The sequence below is a fragment of the Myxine glutinosa genome, chromosome 14 (genome assembly GCF_964187855.1).
Source record: "Myxine glutinosa chromosome 14, kmMyxGlut1.1, whole genome shotgun sequence".
Classification (NCBI taxonomy): domain Eukaryota; kingdom Metazoa; phylum Chordata; class Myxini; order Myxiniformes; family Myxinidae; genus Myxine; species Myxine glutinosa.
In genome coordinates this window covers 39,521,443-39,546,680 of record NC_136274.1, presented here as the reverse complement: position 1 = coordinate 39,546,680, position 25,238 = coordinate 39,521,443, and the positions used below count along the sequence as shown (strand labels likewise).

Genomic DNA, 25,238 nt, shown 5'->3' with positions numbered 1-25,238 from the left:
GTTGATTATGTTGTGTTGTGGACAGATTCCAGCTAGAATTTTAAAAGGTTAATAAAAAAAGTGAACTCAAAAAGTGATGGATAGATTCACACGAAATTTTAATGGCGAGGTTGGGTGTGTGACAAGAACAAGCCAATTCGATTTTGGTTCAGGTCCGAATTCAGATGCGGCCTATCCAGTGGGATACAAAATGTGAACTGTTCAGCCTGGCAGAGGTGTGTGTGCTCTCTACTGAGTGCTGTTCTAGTTCCAAAATGTGTTTGGTCTCAAAATCACAAGCCTGCAAGATGAATACGAGGAGTGTGAGAGGAAGAGGTAAAAATGGGAGAAGAGAGGAAAGAATAATTAGTTTTGATACTGAATCGTTTATACATTTGTGACGAAAAGGTGAGAAATCAGCAAGGAGTTCAATTGCATAGATGTTCGGCAATTGAATTGCCGAACATATGGCTCATAAAATAAAATAAAAAATTTTTTAGAAGGTAAAACAATGAGTTAGAATGAGGTGGAAAGAGGATATAGAATGAGTTAAAGAAACACAAGTTAAAGTAAAGTATGATTCAAAATATTTCTTGAGCACATATTGGAGCTCAAGATCGAGGCTCATTGGAGAGCGAGGTAATCACATCAGATAATTATAAATCATAGAAATAGAATGCTTTTAAAATTACTTTGCACCAAAATATCTTTTTACAAGCTCGGCTTAGAATTACCAGCCAGTATCTACAATAAATGGATGAGGTGTGTGTGTGTGTGTGTGTGTGTGTGTGTGTGTGTGTGTGTGTGTGTGTGTGTGTGTGTGTGTGTGTGTGTGTGTGTGTGTGTGTGTGTGTGTGTGTGTGTGGGGCATGTTTTTTGTGGAGTTCTACTGGAGCTTTCTGATTTGGAATGTGAGACTCCAAAATGATCGTCCTGATCTCCTGAGTTGATTCGGCCAATTAACTACAAATAATCTGGAAGAATTTCCATGTTTTAAACGCGGGCCATGTTAAGGTGTGTAGAACAGCTCAATAAGTCCTTCCACGGCATGGCATTATAATTACAAATTAAATAATAAAAAACAATGACAAAATTGTCACCAAGCATATATAGCTAATAATTAAAACGAATAATATTAACAACAACAATAATAGTGACATTTGGCAATAACAATACCGAACGTATAATCCCCACCCTGCGCAAGCACATCTGGGCTTGATGAAAGGCAAGCTAATGCTCAAGCATAACAGCAGGCAGGTATGCTTCAAGGCCGTGAAGACCAATGGAAATTTGATCCAATGGGTCTGGACCAACGGGTCCACCCACTCGTCAATAAAAAGCAGCCATTTGTAACCACGATTATAAAATGCTTCATGAAGATTGAATCACAGTGACGTTATTGATTAAAGTCGATATGTCTGCATTTGTTTTACATCTCCATCCACAGCAAGTTTCATTTTCACCTTACTCGTTCATGGTGTATTATTTTGCCCAACAATGTAAAGTGAAATTTAAGACAATTAAAGTATCACAGGAGGTTTGGAGTGAACGTGCTATCTCTGAGCGTTATATGGCAGTGAACTCAATATGTCTGAAATAATTATTTGTGGATGGTACGTAAAAAAAAAGAAACAAAAAGTCATTTCTTACAAGGTGCATTTATGGCCGCTTCGGATTTTTATGTCCTGCATATTTGAATTGATTTTTTAAAGTCCAATTTCAAAACCCTAGAATTGTAACATTCTTGTTAGTTCCTTGTCTTGTGAATTCATTACTTATTATTTATTAATATTAATTGTCCAATTTAGATGTTTTACTTTGTTCAGTGACTTAATAAACAATGGCATGAATTATATATCTCTCACGTCACAATTATTATAAAAACATTCTGCGTAGGTGTCGCTCCAACCCTGAAAGTTTTGTCTCAATCGGGCATGAGGTTGCTGAGAAAAACAAGGTTTAGCCCGGACGGACGGACGGACGGACAACCCGAAAGCATAATGCCTCCGACCACCTTCGGGAGCGGAGGCATAAAAATAGAAGAAAATTAGGTCAAATCAATACACAACTTTCGATATGACATATTAATGCGAATCGTCTATGATTGAAGAACAACTTAATTTCGATTAAATGTTATATTTTGAACACTGTAGAACACGAATCAGAACACAAACCTGCAGTTTAGCATGACTTTGGCTCTGAATTTGACAAATTGTACGGAGTCTAGTCCGCAGTGCGCGTGCACAGAGAGGAGTAAGGTAATTGTTTTAGTCTGCTTTCGTCTAATTAGGGTAATTGGGATGCCTGTTGGGCAGCCAAACAAAATAGAAAATCATTCCAAACAGAAAACTTACTGTTTTAGGGATGTCATAAAGGACACAAACAACAGGCACAAATAACAAATTTAACGTGTTATATAAGGTGGTGTATAAGACAGTAAACTTCCAAAACCAAATTTAGTTTTAAAAACAAATTAAAGATTTGAGCAGAACCTTAGTTTAGGTTTAAAATGACATTTAAAATTAAGTTTTAAAAACAAATTAAAAGACAGTAAACTTTCATCAACGGTAGTAAACTTCCAAAAACAATTATTTTTTTCTACAGCTTTTAAAACTTTTTTTTATTTCGATTTCATTAAATACTTGAACACTGTAGAACACAAATCACGTTGTTGCCACTTCCAAAAACCTCGAGTTTAGCAGTACTCGTATAAACTATTACGCCATTTTACACCATCTCGACCAATCAAATGTGCTGTTGACGCTCTCCGCGTTTGGGAATATCAAGATTCAGACAAAATGGCAGATCGAAGGAAATATGAATTTTGCTCGGAAAAGCAAAGCAAGAGTTTAAAAGACCCTTCCCATGGCCTTTTTTTCAAGACTGCATGGGGTTAGGTGTTCTATGAAAACTCTAGTTAGGATTTTTACTAAGGTGCCAGCAGAAAATGGCCTAGAAAATGAAAAAAAAATAAAGAAAATGGTCGAGAACATAACCCAGTCTAGACAGCTCAAATGTGAGTGTGCTGTCGCTGAGCTACCCTATCAATCCCATCTCTTTTTGGGTTACAAACAAACTTAATTGTGCATGGAGTCATTTGATGAGACGCCCGATCACACAGCCTCTTATGCATACATTTCTTCCTGGTTGTCCTAATCTACCTTCGTTTACTTCAGGTGTACAGTGCATCCAGCGTTGAATTGGTGACACGCACACGAACCGAGCATCTCTCAGAACAGGACAAGTGCAAAGGAAAAGGTCAGTTGTCGAAGACTGGTGTGCACAGAGTTGATCATTATTCTGACACGTTATTCTGCTTCAGGTCACAGAGCAAACACCTTTTCATACTAATGTTTGCATTGTGCTGCTTCATCATACACAGAATTCCTGTTCCCATGTTCCCATGCCACACTGCCAAAGCAGTAAAGGATATATGGTTGTTCTGGCTCAATACCTCCGCCACCACAGGTGGATGGAGGTTATGTTTTCAACCATGTCTGTCTGTCTGTTTGTATGTATGTTTGTCCGTTTGTGAACAAGATATCTCAAAATGTTGTGAACGGATCCGGACGAAATTTGGCAGAGATGTAGCGTATGGGACAAGGACGAAATGATTAGATTTTGGTGAAGATTCGGTTCCGGCGAGTAGAATTTTTAAAGTGATTCTTCACCATTGAGAGATAGGGTCAAAAACGATATGTAGCAGGCAGGATATCTCAAAAGGTTATGGACGGATTTGGACGAAACTTGTTGGACCGGTTGTGTGTGCGACAAGGAAGAATCGATTCGATTTTGGTGAAGATCTGGATATGGATTCGGATATGAGAATTATTTAATTTTTAAGTGATTCTTCACCATTGAGAGACAGGGCCAAAAACGATACATAGCAGGATATCTCAAAAGGTTATGGACGGATTTGGACGAAACTTTCTGGACAGATTGTGTGTGCGACAAGGAAGAAACGATTCGATTTTGGTGAAGATCTGGATATGGATTCGGATATGAGAATTATTTAATTTTTAAGTGATTCTTCACCATTGAGAGATGGGGTCAAAAACGATATGTAGCAGGCAGGATATCTCAAAAGGTTATGGACGGATTTGGACGACACTTTCTGGACAGATTGTGTGTGCGACAAGGAAGAATCGATTCGATTTTGGTGAAGATCTGGATATGGATTCGGATATGAGAATTATTTAATTTTTACGTGATTTTTCACCATTGGGAGACAGGGCCAAAAACGATACATAGCAGGATATCTCAAAAAGTTATGGACGGATTTGGACGAAACTTGTTGGACCGGTTGTGTGATTGTGTGCGTGACAAGGAATAATCGATTCAATTTTGGTGAAGATCCGGATCCGGCTAGTATAATTTTTTAAGTGATTCTTCACCATTGGGAGATAGGGCCAAAAACGATACATAGCAGGATATCTCAAAAAGTTATAGACGGATTTGGACGAAACTTGTTGGACCGGTTGTGTGATTGTGTGCGTGACAAGGAATAATCGATTCAATTTTGGTGAAGATCCGGATCCGGCTAGTATAATTTTTTAAGTGATTCTTCACCATTGGGCGATAGGGCCAAAAACGATATGTAGCAGGCAGGATATCTCAAAAGGTTATGGACGGATTTGGACGAAACTTTCTGGACAGATTGTGTGTGTGACAAGGAAGAAATGATTCGATTTTGGTGAAGATCTGGATATGGATTCGGATATGAAAATTATTTAATTTTTACGTGATTCTTCACCATTGGGAGACAGGGCCAAAAACGATACATAGCAGGATATCTCAAAAAGTTATAGACGGATTTGGACGAAACTTGTTGGACCGGTTGTGTGATTGTGTGCGTGACAAGGAAGAATCGATTCAATTTTGGTGAAGATCCGGATCCGGCTAGTATAATTTTTTAAGTGATTCTTCACCATTGGGCGATAGGGCCAAAAACGATACATAACAGGATATCTCAAAAAGTTGTGGACGGATGATTTTGATTAAATGCGATTCTGTATTGTGATTTTCTGCTCTATTCTAGGATACAAAACATAAACTGTTCACCTGGCGGAGGTATGCTCTCTACTGAGTGCCGTTCTAGTTTTACAATTCTGGATTACTTACAATAATTTTACATCGTATTATCATTGACACTCTGACTCTTTTGGAATATTTTACTGAAAGGAAAAGTGTCCATCCATGTTTGTGTCCTCCTTCACACAAAATTCTAAAGGGTTCTTGATGCCATCGAATAATACAAATGGTATCATTGAAAGGCTAATAATTGATTTACTTGGTTGGAAATAACCGCTTTAGTTGAAGCAAAAAGTTGTGTCCGTTTAACCATAAGGATGCCTGTTTTAAAAGCACATCTTTCCATGATGGAAGAAGCAGAAGCGGGATTTGGAGCTTCACGTGTAGCGGTTCCAATTGTACCATTTTTATTATTCTACGCAGTGAGTGCGGGTTTATGGCACCTGGGGCCAAAGGTCATCCGAGTGCCCAAAGTGTCGGAGCGGCGAGGGAGGAAGTGGGGTCAGGGGATGGGGCAGTGACCCTGGGATAGTGGGATAGTGCTGTAAACCTACAAAATTCCTGCAATCCAAATTTTTTTAGTGGCCTCTGGTTAAACTTGAACACAAAAGATATTGTCGCCCATCCCAAAATTGCATTTAACAATATTAACATGAGTGGAAAATGTGCATAACCACTTGAAGTTTCACAAGACAATGATATTATAAGGAATGTTTACACAGCGCCATAAATCCCAACTTGTCGATTTCTTCCACCGAAAGGACCGGATGTCTGGATGGAAAGGATTTTTAAAATATCAACAGTGTTCAAAATATATAACATAGTTCTGAAAGTTACATCGAGCACTTACACAAGTATGTTGTATTGTAATTTGTATAAGACCAAATTCCGCATTAAGAAAAATTTGGGGTATTATTTGGCGCTTCTCTCCCGCCTTCCATGATTTTGCCTGTTTAAATTGATAGAGTGAGAGAGGATGAAGGAGGACATATTTGAGGAAGGAAAGTTCAGGACGAATGAATCAAGAATGAGTTCAAATGAATGCTGATGATTGACATTTAATTATTATTATTATTTGAGGTAATTTTGAGAGCAAGAAAGAAGAAATGAGAATGGTTTTGAGGCCGGGTAGAAGAAGATGGGTTCAACGGAGGTAGCTTTAGGAAGCAGAACGCTTAGTTAGTTTTTGGAAGGAGAACGCTTAGTTAGTTTTTGGAAGGAGAACGCTTAGTTAGTTTTTGGAAGGAGAACGCTTAGTTAGCTTTTGGAAGGAGAACACTTAGTTAGTTTTTGGAAGGAGAACGCTTAGTTAGCTTTGGGAAGCAGAACGCTTAGATAGCTTTTGGAAGGAGAACGCTTAGTTAGCTTTTGGAAGGAGAACGCTTAGTTAGCTTTGGGAAGCAGAACGCTTAGTTAGTTTTTGGAAGGAGAACACTTAGTTAGTTTTTGGAAGGAGAACGCTTCGTTAGTTTTTGGAAGGAGAACGCTTAGTTAGTTTTTGGAAGGAGAACGCTTAGTTAGCTTTGGGAAGCTGAACGCTTCGTTAGTTTTTGGAAGGAGAACGCTTAGTTAGTTTTTGGAAGGAGAACGCTTAGTTAGCTTTGGGAAGCAGAACGCTTAGTTAGTTTTTGGAAGGAGAACGCTTAGATAGCTTTTGGAAGGAGAACGCTTAGTTAGTTTTTGGAAGGAGTACGCTTAATTAGCTTTTGGAAGGAGAATGCTTAGTTAGCTTTTGGAAGGAGAACGCTTAGTTATCTTTGGGAAGCAGAACGCTTAGTTAGTTTTTGGAAGGAGAACGCTTAGTTAGTTTTTGGAAGGAGAACGCTTCGTTAGTTTTTGGAAGGAGAACGCTTAGTTAGCTTTTGGAAGGAGAACGCTTAGTTAGTTTTTGGAAGGAGAACGCTTAGTTAGCTTTTGGAAGGAGAATGCTTAGTTAGTTTTTGGAAGCAGAACGCTTAGATAGCTTTTGGAAGGAGAACGCTTAGTTAGTTTTTGGAAGGAGAACGCTTAGTTCGCTTTTGGAAGGAGAACGCTTAGATAGCTTTAGGAAGCAGAACGCTTAGATAGCTTTTGGAAGGAGAACGCTTAGATAGCTTTTGGAAGGAGAACGCTTAGATAGCTTTTGGAAGGAGAACGCTTAGATAGCTTTAGGAAGCAGAACGCTTAGATAGCTTTTGGAAGGAGAACGCTTAGATAGCTTTTGGAAGGAGAACGCTTAGATAGCTTTTGGAAGGAGAACGCTTAGATAGCTTTTGGAAGGAGAACGCTTAGATAGCTTTTGGAAGGAGAACGCTTAGATAGCTTTGGGAAGGAGAACGCTTAGATAGCTTTTGGAAGGAGAACGCTTAGATAGCTTTTGGAAGGAGAACGCTTAGTTAGCTTTTGGAATGAGAACACTTAGATAGCTTTTGGAAGGAGAACGCTTAGATAGCTTTTGGAAGGAGAACGCTTAGATAGCTTTTGGAAGGAGAACGCTTAGTTAGCTTTTGGAAGGAGAACGCTTAGATAGCTTTTGGAAGGAGAACGCTTAGATAGCTTTTGGAAGGAGAACGCTTAGATAGCTTTGGGAAGGAGAACGCTAAGATAGCTTTTGGAAGGAGAACGCTTAGTTAGCTTTTGGAAGGAGAACACTTAGATAGCTTTTGGAAGGAGAACGCTTAGTTAGCTTTTGGAAGGAGAACGCTTAGATAGCTTTGGGAAGGAGAACGCTTAGATAGCTTTTGGAAGGAGAACGCTTAGTTAGCTTTTGGAAGGAGAACGCTTAGTTAGCTTTTGGAAGGAGAACGCTTAGATAGCTTTTGGAAGGAGAACGCTTAGTTAGCTTTGGGAAGCAGAACGCTTAGATAGCTTTTGGAAGGAGAACGCTTCGTTAGTTTTTGGAAGGAGAACGCTTAGTTAGCTTTTGGAAGGAGAACGCTTAGTTAGCTTTGGGAAGCTGAACGCTTAGATAGCTTTTGGAAGGAGAACGCTTAGATCGCTTTTGGAAGCAGAACGCTTCGATAGCTTTTGGAAGGAGAACGCTTAGTTAGCTTTTGGAAGGAGAACGCTTAGTTAGCTTTTGGAAGGAGAACGCTTAGATAGCTTTGGGAAGCTGAACGCTTAGATAGCTTTAGGAATCAGAACGCTGAGATAGCTTTTGGAAGGAGAACGCTTAGTTAGCTTTGGGAAGCTGAACGCTTAGATAGCTTTTGGAAGGAGAACGCTTAGTTAGCTTTGGGAAGCTGAACGCTTCGTTAGTTTTTGGAAGGAGAACGCTTAGTTAGCTTTTGGAAGGAGAACGCTTAGTTAGCTTTGGGAAGCTGAACGCTTCGTTAGTTTTTGGAAGGAGATCGCTTAGTTAGCTTTTGGAAGCAGAACGCTTCAATAGCTTTTGGAAGCAGAATGCTTAGATAGCTTTTGGAAGGAGAACGCTTAGATAGCTTTAGGAAGCAGAACGCTTAGATAGCTTTTGGAAGGAGAACGCTTAGTTAGCTTTTGGAAGGAGAACGCTTAGATAGCTTTTGGAAGGAGAACGCTTAGTTAGTTTTTGGAAGCAGAACGCTTAGATAGCTTTAGGAAGCAGAACGCTTAGATAGCTTTTGGAAGGAGAACGCTTAGATAGCTTTTGGAAGGAGAACGCTTAGTTAGTTTTTGGAAGCAGAACGCTTACATAGCTTTAGGAAGCAGAACGCTTCAATAGCTTTTGGAAGCAGAATGCTTAGATAGCTTTTGGAAGGAGAACGCTTAGATAGCTTTAGGAAGGAGAATGCTTAGCTAGCTTTAGGAAGCAGAACGCTTTGTTAGCTTTTGGAAGGAGAACGCTTAGTTAGCTTTGGGAAGCTGAACGCTTCGTTAGTTTTTGGAAGGAGAACGCTTAGTTAGCTTTGGGAAGGAGAACGCTTAGATAGCTTTTGGAAGGAGAATGCTTAGTTAGCTTTTGGAAGGAGAACGCTTAGCTAGCTTTAGGAAGCAGAACGCTTTGTTAGCTTTTGGAAGGAGAACGCTTAGTTAGCTTTTGGAAGGAGAATGCTTAGATAGCTTTTGGAAGGAGAACGCTTAGATAGCTTTTGGAAGGAGAATGCTTAGTTAGCTTTTGAAAGGAGAACGCTTAGCTAGCTTTAGGAAGCAGAACGCTTTGTTAGCTTTTGGAAGGAGAACGCTTAGTTAGCTTTGGGAAGCTGAACGCTTCGTTAGTTTTTGGAAGGAGAACGCTTAGTTAGCTTTTGGAAGGAGAACGCTTAGTTAGCTTTGGGAAGCTGAACGCTTCGTTGGTTTTTGGAAGGAGAACGATTAGTTAGCTTTTGGAAGGAGAACGCTTAGTTAGCTTTGGGAAGCTGAACGCTTCGTTAGTTTTTGGAAGGAGAACGCTTAGATAGCTTTTGGAAGGAGAACGCTTAGTTAGCTTTGGGAAGCTGAACGCTTCGTTAGTTTTTGGAAGGAGAACGCTTAGATAGCTTTTGGAAGGAGAATGCTTAGTTAGCTTTGGGAAGCTGAACGCTTCGTTAGTTTTAGGAAGCAGAACGCTAAGATAGCTTTTGGAAGGAGAACGCTTAGTTAGCTTTGGGAAGCTGAACGCTTCGTTAGTTTTTGGAAGGAGAACGCTTTGTTAGCTTTTGGAAGGAGAACGCTTAGTTAGCTTTTGGAAGCAGAACGCTTCGTTGGGTTTTGGAAGCAGAACGCTTAGTTAGCTTTTGGAAGCAGAAGGCTTAGTTAGCTTTTGGAAGCAGAATGCTTCGTTAGTTTTTGGAAGCAGAACGCTTAGTTAGGTTTTGGAAGCAGAACGCTTAGTTAGGTTTTGTAAGCAGAATGCTTAGTTATCTTTTGGAAGCAGAACACTTAGTTAGGTTTTGGAAGCAGAACACTTAGTTAGGTTTTGGAAGCAGAATGCTTAGTTAGTTTTTGGAAGCAGAACGCATAGTTCGCTTTTGGAAGCAGAACGCATATTTGGTTTTGGAAGCAGACCACTTAGTTAGGTTTTGGAAGCAGAACGCTTAGTTAGCTTTTGGAAGCAGAATGTTTCGTTAGCATTTGGAAGGAGAACGCTTAGTTAGCTTTTGGAAGCAGAACGCTTAGTTAGCTTTTGGAAGCAGAACGCTTCGTTGGGTTTTGGAAGCAGAACGCTTGGTTAGCTTTTGGAAGCAGAAGGCTTAGTTAGCTTTTGGAAGCAGAATGCTTAGTTAGTTTTTGGAAGCAGAACGCTTAGTTAGGTTTTGGAAGCAGAACGCTTAGTTAGGTTTTGTAAGCAGAATGCTTAGTTATCTTTTGGAAGCAGAACACTTAGTTAGGTTTTGGAAGCAGAACACTTAGTTAGGTTTTGGAAGCAGAATGCTTAGTTAGTTTTTGGAAGCAGAACGCGTAGTTCGCTTTTGGAAGCAGAACGCATATTTGGTTTTGGAAGCAGACCACTTAGTTAGGTTTTGGAAGCAGAACGCTTAGTTAGCTTTTGGAAGCAGAATGTTTCGTTAGCATTTGGAAGGAGAACACTTAGATAGGTTTTGGAAGCAGAATACTTCGTTAGGTTTTGGAAGCAGAACGCTTCGTTAGGTTTTGGAAGCAGACCACTCGGAGGGGCAAGGGAAGCAACCACAACCAGGAAACCATCAATTGAGGTAAATAAAAGTCAGGAAAGACTCTCTCAATTCAGCTTCGCACCTGCGAAAAGACGACATGTGGAGAGTGGAGCAGAAAGTGGAGAGGCGAGTGTTCCTGATGCAGCAGGAGGAGGCCAAGTTGAGGGGGGCCGAGAGGAGAGTGTTCCCTCCTGCTTCGCCAGCACATCAGCAAGCTCGGCTGGTGTCTCTGTCGGTGACGTTACGTTTATGGAGTCCTATGATGGGACTTCCCATCCCAAGAGCATAGTGGCTATGAGAGGAGAGGGAAAAGAAAGTTCCAGGCATCATGGAAGGACCAATTCCAGTGGCTTGAATACAGATGCAGAGAATAATAGAATGTTGTGACGCATCTCGGAGCTATCCAGCACTAGTTCCAGGGGTTGAGGGGAGGCACTCAAACCTTGACTTTGGGCACCCAGACCTTGACTTTGGGCACCCAGACCTTGACTTTGGGCACCCAGACCTTGACTTTGGGCACCCAGACCTTGACTTTGGGCACCCAGACCTTGACTTTGGGCACCCAGACCTTGACTTTGGGCACCCAGACCTTGGCTTTGGGCACCCAGACCTTGACTTTGGGCACCCAGACCTTGACTTTGGGCATCCAAACCTTGACTTTGGGCACCCAGATCTTGACTTTTGGCACCCAAACCTTGACTTTGGGCACCCAGACCTTGACTTTGGGCACCCAAACCTTGATTTTGGGCACCCAGACCTTGACTTTGGGCACCCAAACCTTGACTTTGGGCACCCAGACCTTGACTTTGGGCACCCAAACCTTGACTTTGGGCACCCAGACCTTGGCTTTGGGCACCCAGACCTTGACTTTGGGCACCCAGACCTTGACTTTGGGCACCCAAACCTTGACTTTGGGCACCCAGACCTTGACTTTGGGCACCCAAACCTTGACTTTGGGCACCCAAACCTTGACTTTGGGCACCCAGACCTTGACTTTGGGCACCCAAACCTAGACTTTGGGCACCCAAACCTTGACTTTGGGCACCCAGACCTTGACTTTGGGCATCCAGACCTTGACTTTGGGCACCCAGACCTTGACTTTGGGCACCCAAAAAAATCAAAATCATAAAAAATGGGTACCCTGTAAAGAAATTCGTTAACATGGAGCACTGCATAAGTAAATAGAAATTGACTGCTCTGCAACATTCAGCCTCAGTATGATGGCAGCATTCCGTGCAAAGCGCAAAAGCCATGGCAAAGTGTTGTTTGCTCTTCTCCATGGAACAGATGATTCAGGTTATGATTCTCCCTTGCAGCTTGTTTGAGTTGCTAATCAGCTCATGCATTGGCTTCATTTCCTCGTTTGCTCATTCTTGAAGTACATATACAATCTACTGAAAGCTATCAAGGCTGCTGAAACTCAGTTGTAAAACAAAGAATCCTGCATGAAAGGGTGTGCTGTATGTTTGACATTTGCAAAGGGTACAGTATAATCATTGCTCCAACAAACATCTATATAATGTCTAATGGTCGGTGATTCACAAGCCCTGGAATTGACCCATGCCCGAGAAACCAATCAAGGGGCCACGTCACTTCTTTCTTTCCAATTGGAAAGTCAGGCAGTTTTTTTCACGATTCCTATTGATAATAATCTGCAATGATAGTTGCCCATTGAGAATTGAATTACAATATATGTGCCATTGATGTTCTGTTGTGTATTTATATACTGTATATTTTTATTTAATGATATTATGGAGAACTCAACAACCTCCCCCCTTGCAGCTTGTTTGAGTTGCAAATGTATACTCTTTCTCTAACCACGTACCAACTCCTTGTCTGCCAATGTCACCAATAGGTAAGGCAAGCCCTCTGCAGTCCTTTCTCGGAATTGCTGAGCAGCACATTGGATTTCACAATGGGGTAAGGAAGAACATCTGCACATGGACCATTGGCATTGGGCTAGAACTCATACTGGCCAATGGAAATGAGCTTCGTGGATTAGAAAAATGTAAAACAATGGAAAGGAGGAGGAAAGAAAGAAGAACCACCTTTGGAGGCCATTTTTCCCTGCAGAGCAAGGGTTTGCCTTTTTTGGGCACCGTGGTCCCCTTTTCGAAGCGATGTTTTATGGCCGGATGCCCTTCCTGCCACCAACCCTGTTAGTTGCCTCTTGCGACACACAGGGAATTACCAGTGAACTGGTACTCAATTTGCCGGTGGATGACAGGCTGAGTCGAACCCCCTGGTGTTAATTCAGCGATCGACCGGGATACGAACCCAGGAGCCTAGGATCCCAAGCCGCACCCGAACCGCTAAGCCAACACCAGGCTGTTTGTTGGTACTTGTAGAATGAAAAGAAAAGTATTTTCTACTTTTTTCCTTCAATCTGCATGTATCGTAATGGTTTTATTGATTCCTGAGTCACAAGTTTTCCTTTCTCTTTGCTTCCATGGTGCTTTATAAGTGTTACTCCATCAAGTTGTAGGCCTACTCTACAGACTTCACACTTTTTCTTTTTTTATACTTGGGCTAAGGCTCATAATAGAGCTGACACACACACACACACACACACACACACACACACACACACACACACACACACACACACACACACACACACACAGACAAACACTTAACACAGCCACTGAGCTTGGGGGAAGTGCTGTCACTATCGTCACTTCCTGGGATACTCTGGGTACCAGCGACATCATAACAATGGCGCCGCTTTTCTCACCGTACTCAGTGGACATTTCCTGGAGGAATTTCCTCCTCCCCATGGATGCCAACCAATGTGGATTGTCCGTGCTCGATGCTTTTCAAGCAAGGAAGCAGCACGTACCATTTTTGAAGTCGATGGTATGACTTGAACCGGTCCAAACCGGATGGGTGTCGTTTAGGAGACACCATCTCCTTACTGGATGGTCGTTGGCTCATCAATAGTCCTGGTGTGGGGCCATACATGCGACAATATTTCATTTGATTTCACATCCTACACATTATAACGAATTTTAAGGTACATAATGATTGTTTGAGCTCAACGGGAGATGTAATAATTAGCATTGTATAAAATGTTCACCTGCGTACAACTTCCTATTCCAGGCACATATCACACAAACGGCCAGTGCCACGAACCCAACCGCCATTACGGCAGAAGAATATTTCAACCCTCGTTTCAACTTGAGAAACCGTGATGTCGGCCGTCCCATGAACCTCACTACAAAGACACAGAAGTAAGTCGTACCATAGTTACCTCCACCGCCAAAGGTGGATGGAGGTTATCTTTTCACCCTCGTCTGTCTGTCCGTTTGTCCGTTTATGAACGAAATATCTCAAAACGTTGCGGACGGATTCGGACGAAATTTGGCAGATATGTAGCTTATGTGACACCGACGAAATGCTTCGATTTTGGTGAAGATCCGGATTCGGATCCGGCTACTAGAATTTTTAAGTGATTCTTCACCTTTGGGAGATGGGGCCAAAAATGATACATAGCAGGATATCTCAAAAACTTGTGGACGGATTCAGACGAAACCTGGCGGACCGGTTGGGTGTTTGACAAGGAAGAATGGATTCAATTTTGGCGAAGATCTGAATATGGATTCGGATATGAGAATTATTTAATTTTTACATCTGGACCCAGATCTCGCGAGTAGAATTTTTGTGCCTCCGCCGACAAAGTCGCCGGAAGCATTATGTTTTCGGGTTGTCCGTCCGTCCGTATGGGCTAAACCTCGTTTTTCTCAACAACCGTATGTCCAATTGAGTCGAAACTTTCAGAGTGGGAGTGACACCCATGCACAATGTTTTTATGATAATTGTGACGACATCGGTCACGTGATATGGCAGCCATCTTGGATTAAAAGCAAATAATAAAAATATATTTCTCGGAAACCGCTGAATGCAAAATTTTGAAACTCGGCACATTGTCAAGTACTCCCAATGGGGAACAAAAGCATGATAATGATGACACCATAGGTGAAGTGGTATACCAGCCAAAAATGTTTTAATCGAATTCCTTATCCTAAAAATCTGAAATTGCATGCACATGATCTAATGACCCATTTGTATTGAAATATTACATTTATGACATCATAGGTCACATGGTTTGGCAGCCATTTTGGATTGAAGGAAAATATTAAATAATTATATCTCTGGAACCGCTCACCCTTATCGATGCAAAATTTTACAAATATCATCTAACAGCACTGTTGCATATAGTTTGAAAATGATGATGTCATAGGTCACGTGGTTTGGCAGCCATCTTGGATAGAAAAACGAACCTTATCCGAGCAACAGGAAACTTCACAAACGTGATCCCCTACCCATACATATGCAGAGTGATGGCATCTACCCGCTGTGGGACTATGTGGAGGCATATTGGCGACAGTCACATTGTTCTAGTTTAAGTGATTCTTCACCATTGGGAGATACGGCCAATAGCAGGATATCTCAAATATTGTGATTATATAAATACTGTCACAAGTGTATGCAAAACTCACAGTTACCGACCTGGTTTCGCCCTTGTTGTGGCTTCATCAGGGCAACGCAGTCAGTACCTGAATTTAACATCCATAATGACGCACCGCTAGATGGTCCCTCCGGAGCTTTGCAGGCAATGCGGACATGCATGGCGATGACGTCATGACGTTCGCTCATTAGGTTGAAGCGCAAAATTACAGATACTTACATATATATATATATACTTATAAATAAAGCAAGATATCTCAAAAAGTTGTGGACAGACGATTTTGATTAAATGAGATTCTGTATTGTGATTTTCTGGTCTGCTCTCGGATACAAAACGCAAACTGTTCACCTGGCAGAGGTATGCTCTCTAATGGGTGCCGTTCTAGTTGTTTTTGTAAACAGATGATACAGGCTAGGTTTATAAAATGATGCTTGAGGACAAAAAAAATCACAACTTCCACTTTGGTTGAAAATGCGATCTAATTGGTTATACCAGAAGAATATTAGACTTTATCAAGGCATGGATGGCTCAGTCTGCAAAAGTTGACAACAGGTGACGTTAGTCTGTTCAACAGCAAACCTGTTGTAGACCCTTGTTCCAAAGGGTTAACGCCCCAAAATGTCAGCTTTATTTTGCCTACCATGGTGGTGAGCGTAACCTTTGTCAAGCTTCGGTTAAAAAGCTATATTGATTGGTTATACCTGTGTTTGGTGGTGGTGGTTCGTATGCAGCCCGTGGCTACCTGGTCGCATCATTCGTAAAGTAGATTGGATGGGAGTGATGCAACCAACTTATCTTGCTTCCTGTGACAGGTTCAAGGCTGCCCTGTGGCTCTGCGAGGCACACCCACTATCACTGTCAGAACAGGTGATCCCCATCGTAGATCTCATGGCCATCAGCTACAGCCATTTTGCGAAGCTGCGCGATTTCATCACATTGAGGCTTCCTCCAGGATTTCCAATTAAAATTGGTTTGTAAACTTGTTCTCTCCTCCCTCCACCCCATTCCCTTTGTATTAAACGATCTTCATTGTTACCCTCGCCAGAGGAAGAGGGTATTGCATTTGAGTCCGTTTGTTTGTTTGTCTGTTTGTGTGTTTGTCCGCACAGAATAAATATGATTTTCCCTGCAACCCTTTGTCCGATTGACAGGAAATTTTCACCATAGGTGCAACTCCACCTGTATAATTTTTTTATGATAATAATGACGTCATAGGTCACGTGGTTCGGCTGCCATCTTGGAAAAACTGAAAAGATTTGCACCAAACCTCTATATCTCCGAAAGCGCTGCATAGAAAAAATTGAGACTGGTTCATTGTAAAGAACTCTCCATGTGGAATAACATATGTTAATGATGATGTCATAGGTGCCTCCATTATGACGTCATAATCCGATCAAGATGAAATTTCTTGAGCATCATCTTAGGATAAATTCGTGGAGGGAAAAAATGATGACGTCATCGGTCACGTGGTTTGGCCGCCATATTTGTTTTAACACAAAAGCCTTAAAAACCACTGAAAACACGTCCTGGCAAGGGTCTGCAATCTCTGATTGCTCTTTCTAGTTTGTGCTGGATACTTTTTTCTTATGCTTGTTTCTTATGTTTTTTAACAGAAAGCATACTTTTTGTTCTACTACTTTGTTGTTCTTTTGGATAATTCACTGGCTTGCGCCAGGAGTTCATGACACCTGGTTTTGTGGTTGGAAACTGTACAATAGTGTCGTGTGACTACCCTGTGTGTTGAACACCGCAGGGTGACACGGAGGACCAAACGAGCTTAACACTGCGAGGCGTTCTGTCAAAATATAGCGGAGAATTCGCATGGGGGGGGTGGCGGGGGGGTGAGACCGAAGAGCGCTTACCTGAACGGATCCTACCGGCAGTCCTCAAACCTGCAATAATTAACTCAAACAACACGAGAGTAGTAAAATGTACAAAAATGCCGGGTTTATTAACGAAAATGCCGGTAACAAAGAAAACACGATAAAACTGAATTCCTAAACGGGACGTCCCCACATACAGACTCGAATACAAACAATGGGATAAAATAACTGTACAATGTTACATAAATATGTGTTATTTTGTGGCACTTAGCTCAAATCGGCTAGTGTATCTCGTCAGGAATTGTCAAAGATGGTCTGAGGCCTTGGCGGGAAAATACGCTCGCTTTGCCGCTAAGTCCATGCATGGGAAGACCAGGCCTCCATGCACAGTTTGGTCTTCCAGCCGCACTTATCTTCACGATCTTGTTCGGGAAACCGCAGCTCTCGGTCCGCAGTTCTGCCTCCTCACTACCACTATCAAGATGTCGGAACACGACCGCCCGTGATGAATCCTCCTTGCGCAAGAGAGCAAAATGCGACCGTTCGCTATGGGCTCCAGAACGAGAAGAGCCAAGAGGACGTCGATGCTGAGGGAGCTTTTCGGCGACCGTTCACTAACAAAGTCCGGACCCAAGAGATAAGAGAAAATGTCAGCACATGACTGTTCACCGCCAGTTCCAAAACGAGAAAAAGCGAGAAGGGAAAATGTCCGCTGTTCCAATTATTTTGTACATGTGGCTCTGACGTCATCCATACCTGCTTCACCAATCCCATAGTCCCATCTTACCAGTCCTTGTGTCAATCAAATCCCGGACCAATCACTGCTCTTCTAGGCATGGCCTCATGAACCTGCTTGTCCTCTGCGCTCACCAAGTCGATGTTGTCAGCGATGGTGCTTGATGCCTGGTTTCCGCTTGGTTTTAATTAGTGTGGTTAATGGCCGATTTCTTATGAGGTGTCTGTTGTGTGGTGTCATAAGGAACACAGTAAAAGATTACAGAGACAATTACAAACAGGGAATTAATTACCCATAATTCCTCGCTAATTAACAAGCCCCACCCCTCTGATGGGGACGAAGATACAAGCTTACCCGACATCCGGTCTACACAAATTCCCTACTTATGATACATCGAGGTTTCTTCTTCTTCACGACAGTCGGAGCACACTGATCTATACACTCTATCTGGACTAAGGTATCCCTACCCCCCACAAACGTAACAATAGTTTTCACATCAAACTCAGTTGCACTTACTCATGGGCCTTCTTCAGCCACCATTTCATCAACAGGAAAGTCCGTTCCTGTTTCCGAAAGCTTAGGGGCATCTACATCTTACCTATACATGTGGTGAAAGGGATAAAAGGGGGGAGGTGAAGTGACCTCATATTGTTGCACATCCTGGGGGTAATTGATCAGGAGAAGTAGAGTACTTGGTGTGGCAGTGTACGTACAAATGATGGTCCCTTTTCTTCTTTTTACCTGGTAGTGCACATAAAAACTATCCACGCCAAATTCCATTTTTATTGCCTCTCTGCCATTTTCTCTAATTTCAGAATCTTTGCCTTATATTACAATCCACCCTATGATTCTTCTTCTTGCTGGTACTTATGGTTTGAATTGTCTCGTGCATTGTTGTATCGGTTCCTTGTCCCTTGGTTTAGTTTTTGGTCTGGCCAAATGTTTGAGGGTGGCATTACCTAAGCGAGTCAGTGTTTCGACTCCATTTAGGGTTTGAGAGATTGTTTCCTTTCTTTCTTTCTTTTTTTGGTGGTGGAGAGGGCGAGAGTTGGCCTTGGGCGATATCAACTCGCCTGGCGTTCATGCTCTATCCTTTGGTTGGATGTTTGAGTTGTGATTAGCTTTTCTTTAGTTTTGATTTCTGTCATCCAGATTGGTGGATACTACTACTACTAGTGGTAATCTGCATGCCCAACTAAGGGGTGTAGCAGCACCCTTGGGGGTTCACCCTTTTGCACTTTCTTCCCTTGCGACAGGGGAAACATGAGGTTAGCTCACCTACTCTTAGTGGATGTAAGCCTGCACATTTTAAAACAATTAATTAAATCAATTAAAAGTTGAAAGGCATAATTTTACTGCCATGAAAAATGAGGGGCAGCTGACAATTCGAGTGTTAGCCTTTCGTCACGCAATTGCCATATCCCATGGATTTCCCTTGGGGCAGCGACAGGATTGCCATTTCCCATGGCATTACCGTCACTATCCCACTAGAGACAGTGACTGTATTGTTCGCCATAATTTGAGGATGGTATAAGGTGATCCTTTTCAAACAACCTCAACTGATTATTATACTGGAGAAAAGAAATAATATTGAAACTTCTCCACTCTCAAGTGTTGCTGAAGATGATAATAATACCTGGCCTCAGGCAGGTGGAATTATGGATTTGGAAATGATGCATGAATTAACTCACTCTATACTTCTGGTTGTTCGACTGCAGAGGAGTGGAACTTTTTTATTTACAGGAGCAACACTCATGGAAGAACAAGGTAGAACTGGCAGAGTGACAAACATCTCGGGAATGAATGAACAGAAAAAAAGGAGAGGGTTTTTCAAACAAAGTTTTTCAAATCAAAACAAACAGAGGCAAAAACTGGTGGTTGAGTTAAGAAAGGTTAATGGGGGTAATAAAGATAATGAGTCAGAATTGGGGATGACAAGAGAGGAATAAGAGCTGAGGTGTGCCGTCGACCTGGATTATGGAAGTTTAACCAGAAGGCAGTTACTGGATGCATATTGGAGATGCTCGGAAGGATCGAAGGACTGAGAGAACAATGCTGGAGAATAGATGGTAGAAAAGGGTATAAGGTGATCCTATTATTAGGCGATTCTAATAATATTTAGCGATATGAACAGTGATGTGGCTTTTATTGAAATTCTACAAATACTGTTTAGATTTTGATGACAATTATAAACCTGCCGCGAATGCGGAAGTGGACAGATGACGGCAATGCGCTGGTTTGATAATATCCCAATACAACCGTCATTCAATCGTAATGTTAAATCGATAAACGTTAATCGTGTTAATCGTTTTGTTAAAGTATCAATTGGTGATTGGAATTGAGTGAATACAATTACGATTTTGAATTCGTAATTGTGTTCACCCAACCGTAAGGAACTTCCCATCAGGATTTAAATATTTGTTTATGTCACGAACGTTGTTAAAAGTTTATTTTTTATATTAATGTTATTTAATTTGTGATTGGAGTTATGCTGTTTGTAATGAAAAAAGAGATATCGAGTTCAAGTGAATGACGGAATACCGTGACGGTTTCTACTTTCTAAACGTGAATTCGTGGATCGCCATATGCAGATTCGCCATTGACTGGGTATGGAACAAACGTACCCGTTTGTTTGCCAATGGGTATGTTTTTCATGGAAGTCCTTCACGAACTTGCTGTCCATGTCTGACGTGCGACTGAAGGTGCTACAGGAATGTGGAATTTATTGTTTTCATGCTTTAGCATTCGTCGTTTCTGCATTGTCTGTTTGCTTCTAGCCTCCCCACCCGTGCTTCTACTCGAAGGCCTACACAATTGCTTAGTCTTAGATTTTTAGATTTTGTATTGGATGGCCTCTCATGAGATCATGGTTCCCAGAGGGGTTCCCCAAAGTCACAGAGGTCTGAACTACAACCTCAAGAGATGACTGTCAGCCCACTGAGGGCTATTTATTTTATATATCTTTTCTGTTATTTCATTTCTACTGAACATACTTGTTTATGCACTTTGTTTAAACTTTCTTGCTTATTTATTTGAGCTATTCCTCGGTGTATATACCTACACCTTTTTTTTTTTTTAGCTGCTTTTGAGTTTTTGTCTGTATCCTTTGTCTTACTTGCACACTCTCTTACAGAGATCCCACTGTTCCACATACTAAATGCACGCATTACATTTGGGAACCTAAATGGTTGTGAGCATCCAGTGAGCTCGGTGCACAGCTGCGTGAGCAGTGACAGCCCATCACCCTGCAGTGACACATCCAGCTGGTGCAGCGTCACCTCATCATGTAAGCCACCATACAACCAGAAAAAAACGTTTTGCCTTTTGTTCAAACAGAGTCATCGAACTCTAGGTTCCCCACCTTTTAGGTGCTATGTGGAATAGATCTGTGTAATATGAAAGCTAAATCTTGAACGTTTTTTGAAATATCGCATGCACAAGCCAAGTTACCATGAGAAGGTTGCCATAGCAACAGAATAGAGCCAATCATAGCCGTGATACAATCAGGTTGAGATAATCTCACGAGGAATAGATATCTGCAATATGAAAGCTAAATGTTCACCGGTTTTTGAAATATCGCGTACACAAAAGTACATGGATGGATGATCGGTCATGGACGGATGATCGGTCGGTCTGTCAGTCGGTTTGACGGAGCTCATTTTAATGTCCCCGTTTCCGACCTTGTCGGAAGGGCGGAGGACAAAAACCTTGTATGTAATATGTTTTTTAAAGCACAAAACAAACCACTTTTTCTGGTCGAGACATAGGTCATAGACACAGGTCACACCTGATTGAACACCTCCATGAGCCGAGATATCTGGATATAGAAACAAAAGAACCCACACACACATCTGAACATATACACACTGTATGTATAATATGCCACTGTACTGCTATTCCTAATAAGTACAATCTGTGACAGCTTCCCCAGCATTGTGCGAAGTAGAATCCAGCGTTTTTGAGGCTCCCAAGGGCTACACGGTGGCGGGGTGCAGCAAGAATGAGCCGCTGAGAGATGAAGATAATGATCTTCTGCAGTTTGCAATCCAACAGAGCCTCCTAGATGCTGGTTCAGAATCAGACCAAGTGAGCTGTTAATATCCGAAGATGAAATCCTACCCGCACCAATAATGTTAATAGTACTATTATATAATCCGATAAGTGTCTATTTGTCAGTCTGTGGGTTTGTTTGTGGGCTTGTTTGTTCGTTTGACATCTATGCATTCCTAAATGGCTGGACGGAATAAGTTGAAAACTGACGGTTGTATTTGTGGGGTGCAAGAGAAAGTTTTAGTGAGTAAAAAAGTCTGTGGGGTTCAGGCTGGAGGGGGCACACATTCTATTTTAAAATACTAGTACACCCGTTCACTACGGGAGCGGCAGGGGGAGTCATGTTATTATCCTTATTATTATTGCCAATTATTATTACTGTTACTTATGTTATAATAGGCCATTGAAAGGATCAGAACATGCATGATATTATAACATGTTAGATAAGGTCATTGAAACGATGAGAACATGCATGATATTATAACCTGTTAGATCAGGTCATTGAAACGATGAGAACATGCATGATATTATAACATGTTAGATCAGGTCATTGAAAAGATGAGAACATGCATGATATTATAACATGTTAGATCAGGTCATTGAAACGATGAGAACATGCATGATATTATAACATGTTAGTTCAGGTCATTGAAACGATGAGAACATGCATGATATTATAACATGTTAGATCAGGTCATTGAAAGGATCACAATATACATGATATCATAACATGTTAGATTAGGTCATTGAAACGATGAGAACATGCATGATATAACATGTTAGATCAGGTCATTGAAACGATGAGAACATGCATGATATTACAACATGTTAGATCAGGTCATTGAAAAGATGAGAACATGCATGATATTATAACATGTTAGATCAGGTCATTGAAACGATGAGAACATGCATGATATTATAACATGTTAGATCAGGTCATTGAAACGATGAGAACATGCATGATATTATAACATGTTAGATCAGGTCATTGAAAGGATCACAATATACATGATATCATAACATGTTAGATTAGGTCATTGAAACGATGAGAACATGCATGATATAACATGTTAGATCAGGTCATTGAAACGATGAGAATATGCATGATATTATAACCTGTTAGATCAGGTCATTGAAACGATGAGAACATGCATGATATTATAACATGTTAGATCAGGTCATTGAAACGATGAGAACATGCATGATATTATAACATGTTAGATCAGGTCATTGAAAAGATGAGAACATGCATGATATTATAACATGTTAGATCAGGTCATTGAAACGATGAGAACATGCATGATATTATAACATGTTAGATCAGGTCATTGAAAGGATCACAATATACATGATATCATAACATGTTAGATTAGGTCATTGAAACGATGAGAACATGCATGATATAACATGTTAGATCAGGTCATTGAAACGATGAGAACATGCATGATATTATAACCTGTTAGATCAGGTCATTGAAACGATGAGAACATGCATGATATTATAACCTGTTAGATCAGGTCATTGAAACGATGAGAACATGCATGATATTATAACATGTTAGATCAGGTCATTGAAACGATGAGCACATGCATGATATTATAACATGTTAGATCAGGTCATTGAAAGGATCACAATAAACATGATATCATAACATGTTAGATTAGGTCATTGAAACGATGAGAACATGCATGATATAACATGTTAGATCAGGTCATTGAAACGATGAGGACATGCATAATATTATAACATGTATCCCTGCGCATTGTAAGAGGTGACTAAGGGTTGGCGTCAGGAAGGGCATCCGGCCATAAAAACATTGCCTCAAACAGGGAACCATGATTGTCATGGGGCCCCTCAAGGCTAACCCCTGCTCTAGCGGGGAAAATTGCCTTAAAACGATCATTCATTCATTCATTCATGTTAGATTAGGTCATTCAAACGATGAGAACATGCATTATATTATAACATGTTAGATCAGGTCATTGAAAGGATCACAATACACATGATATCATAACATGTTAGATCAGGTGTTATGACCTGGCCTCTGCGTGAAGGGCTCGGGGTACTGCCTATTGCTCCGGAGATCCTAATCGACATGCTTGGGAGGCCAATACGTTCCCCGTGGGTGGGTCGCGCCGTATGAGCAGTCAGAATTGACCGAGTGAAGTTACCATCCAATTGCTGATGCAATTTTACACCCCCCACTCTTCAACACACAGTATGCCAATCCAGAAATGCAGTGCAAATTCAAAGCAGTGGAATAAATGCAAATCCTTTACTCAAGATCAAGAAAAACACAGGGTATATCACCAAGGAATAGATAAATCATAAGGAAAAGACATCCCGCTGATGCGCCAAAGATCAAGTAATTAAAGGACAGACAGGCGCCAAGACAAAACAGACAAGACAATTAAACGACCCACCCGGTATCCCAAGCTAATCCCAAAGGGGAGAGGGGGGAGGCAAAATAACAAAGGAATATTCACCAGGATATAAAGAAAATAATCGGTAAAATAAAACCGGAGAGGAGGAGGGAAATTCAGGCCTGTTTCAGGTAGCGTTCCGGCTGCCTCGCCCCAGACACGTGTCCCGAGGATGGCGCCTCCCCTCCACTCTTTTCTTTCTCAGTGGGTGTCCTCAAATTCCACAAACGACTTGCCCAGAGCAGTTCCTGCAAGACCATGAAGCCGCACGTTGCCTCCGGCCGGCTCAGATGAAACTTGACGAGGAGCAAATGCTTCTGCTCCCTCTCTTACTTTTCCTCATGATCCCACGTGCACCGAGAAAATCCTCCTCCACACTAATCTCTCCGGCACCGACTGTGCCTCCAACAGGCGATAATCAAATCGTCAAAAAGCTCACGCAGGCCGAGTTTCTCGTCAAAACCTGGACCGCGCATCCTGCGTTCGTTTTCGCCTTTTTTCACCGACCCGACGCACTCTTCTTCCTCCTCTTTTGCTCTTCTTTCTTTTTCCCAGAGGTTCTTTCTCTGTTCAATTATGTAGAGCTCCGGCGGTAGGGAGAAGGTCGATAAGAAAGATCTTTGTTTGTTTTTTTCACAAAAGAATATAAATAAAGTCGAAAGGGTAGGAAGAAAAAAAGATCAAATCTGGTTTCACAGCCGACACAGAATTTCACATAAGATACACCCCGAACGATCACAACTTCTCATCATTGCAAGCCCAGCCCCACAAGTGTACCATCATTAAACAATGCACCCCACGAGTGTAACACAGGTCATTGAAAGGAGCAGACCGTGCATGACATTATAACATGTTAGATCAGGTCATTGAAAATATATCATTTAAATTATGCCATTATCACAAGTGTTGTTACGGTATTACCTTTTGTAATGAGAAGCGGCTTTGGAAAAACACCACAAAAAACGCCTTGGAAGAACTCCACTTTAGCGGCAGGAAGGATCGTGTTATTATTCCTTTTTGGGTATATCGAATACAGTATATCTACGATGGGATGCGTTCAGCGATGTGATAAGCATTGAGTGATGTCCGGATTCCTCCAAATTTCTTTGTTTAGTGTTATAAATAGCATTAGCAACTGTTTAAAAAGCTAATCATACGTGTTTGTGGTTTATAATATTT

At 41.5% G+C, this 25,238-nt stretch overlaps 1 protein-coding gene across 1 annotated transcript in view; it reads left to right on the top strand.

Moving 5' to 3' along the window:
• LOC137439660 (ankyrin repeat domain-containing protein 13B) overlaps positions 1-25,238 on the top strand; it is a 225,624-nt gene that overhangs the window by 186,400 nt on the left and 13,986 nt on the right. Inside the window, exons 8-13 of the mRNA XM_078768289.1 lie at positions 3,156-3,237; positions 12,415-12,479; positions 13,659-13,789; positions 15,840-15,997; positions 20,720-20,872; positions 21,509-21,672. Coding sequence (XP_078624415.1) covers positions 3,156-3,237; positions 12,415-12,479; positions 13,659-13,789; positions 15,840-15,997; positions 20,720-20,872; positions 21,509-21,672 — 753 coding nt within the window. The remainder of the gene's footprint in view (positions 1-3,155; positions 3,238-12,414; positions 12,480-13,658; positions 13,790-15,839; positions 15,998-20,719; positions 20,873-21,508; positions 21,673-25,238) is intronic.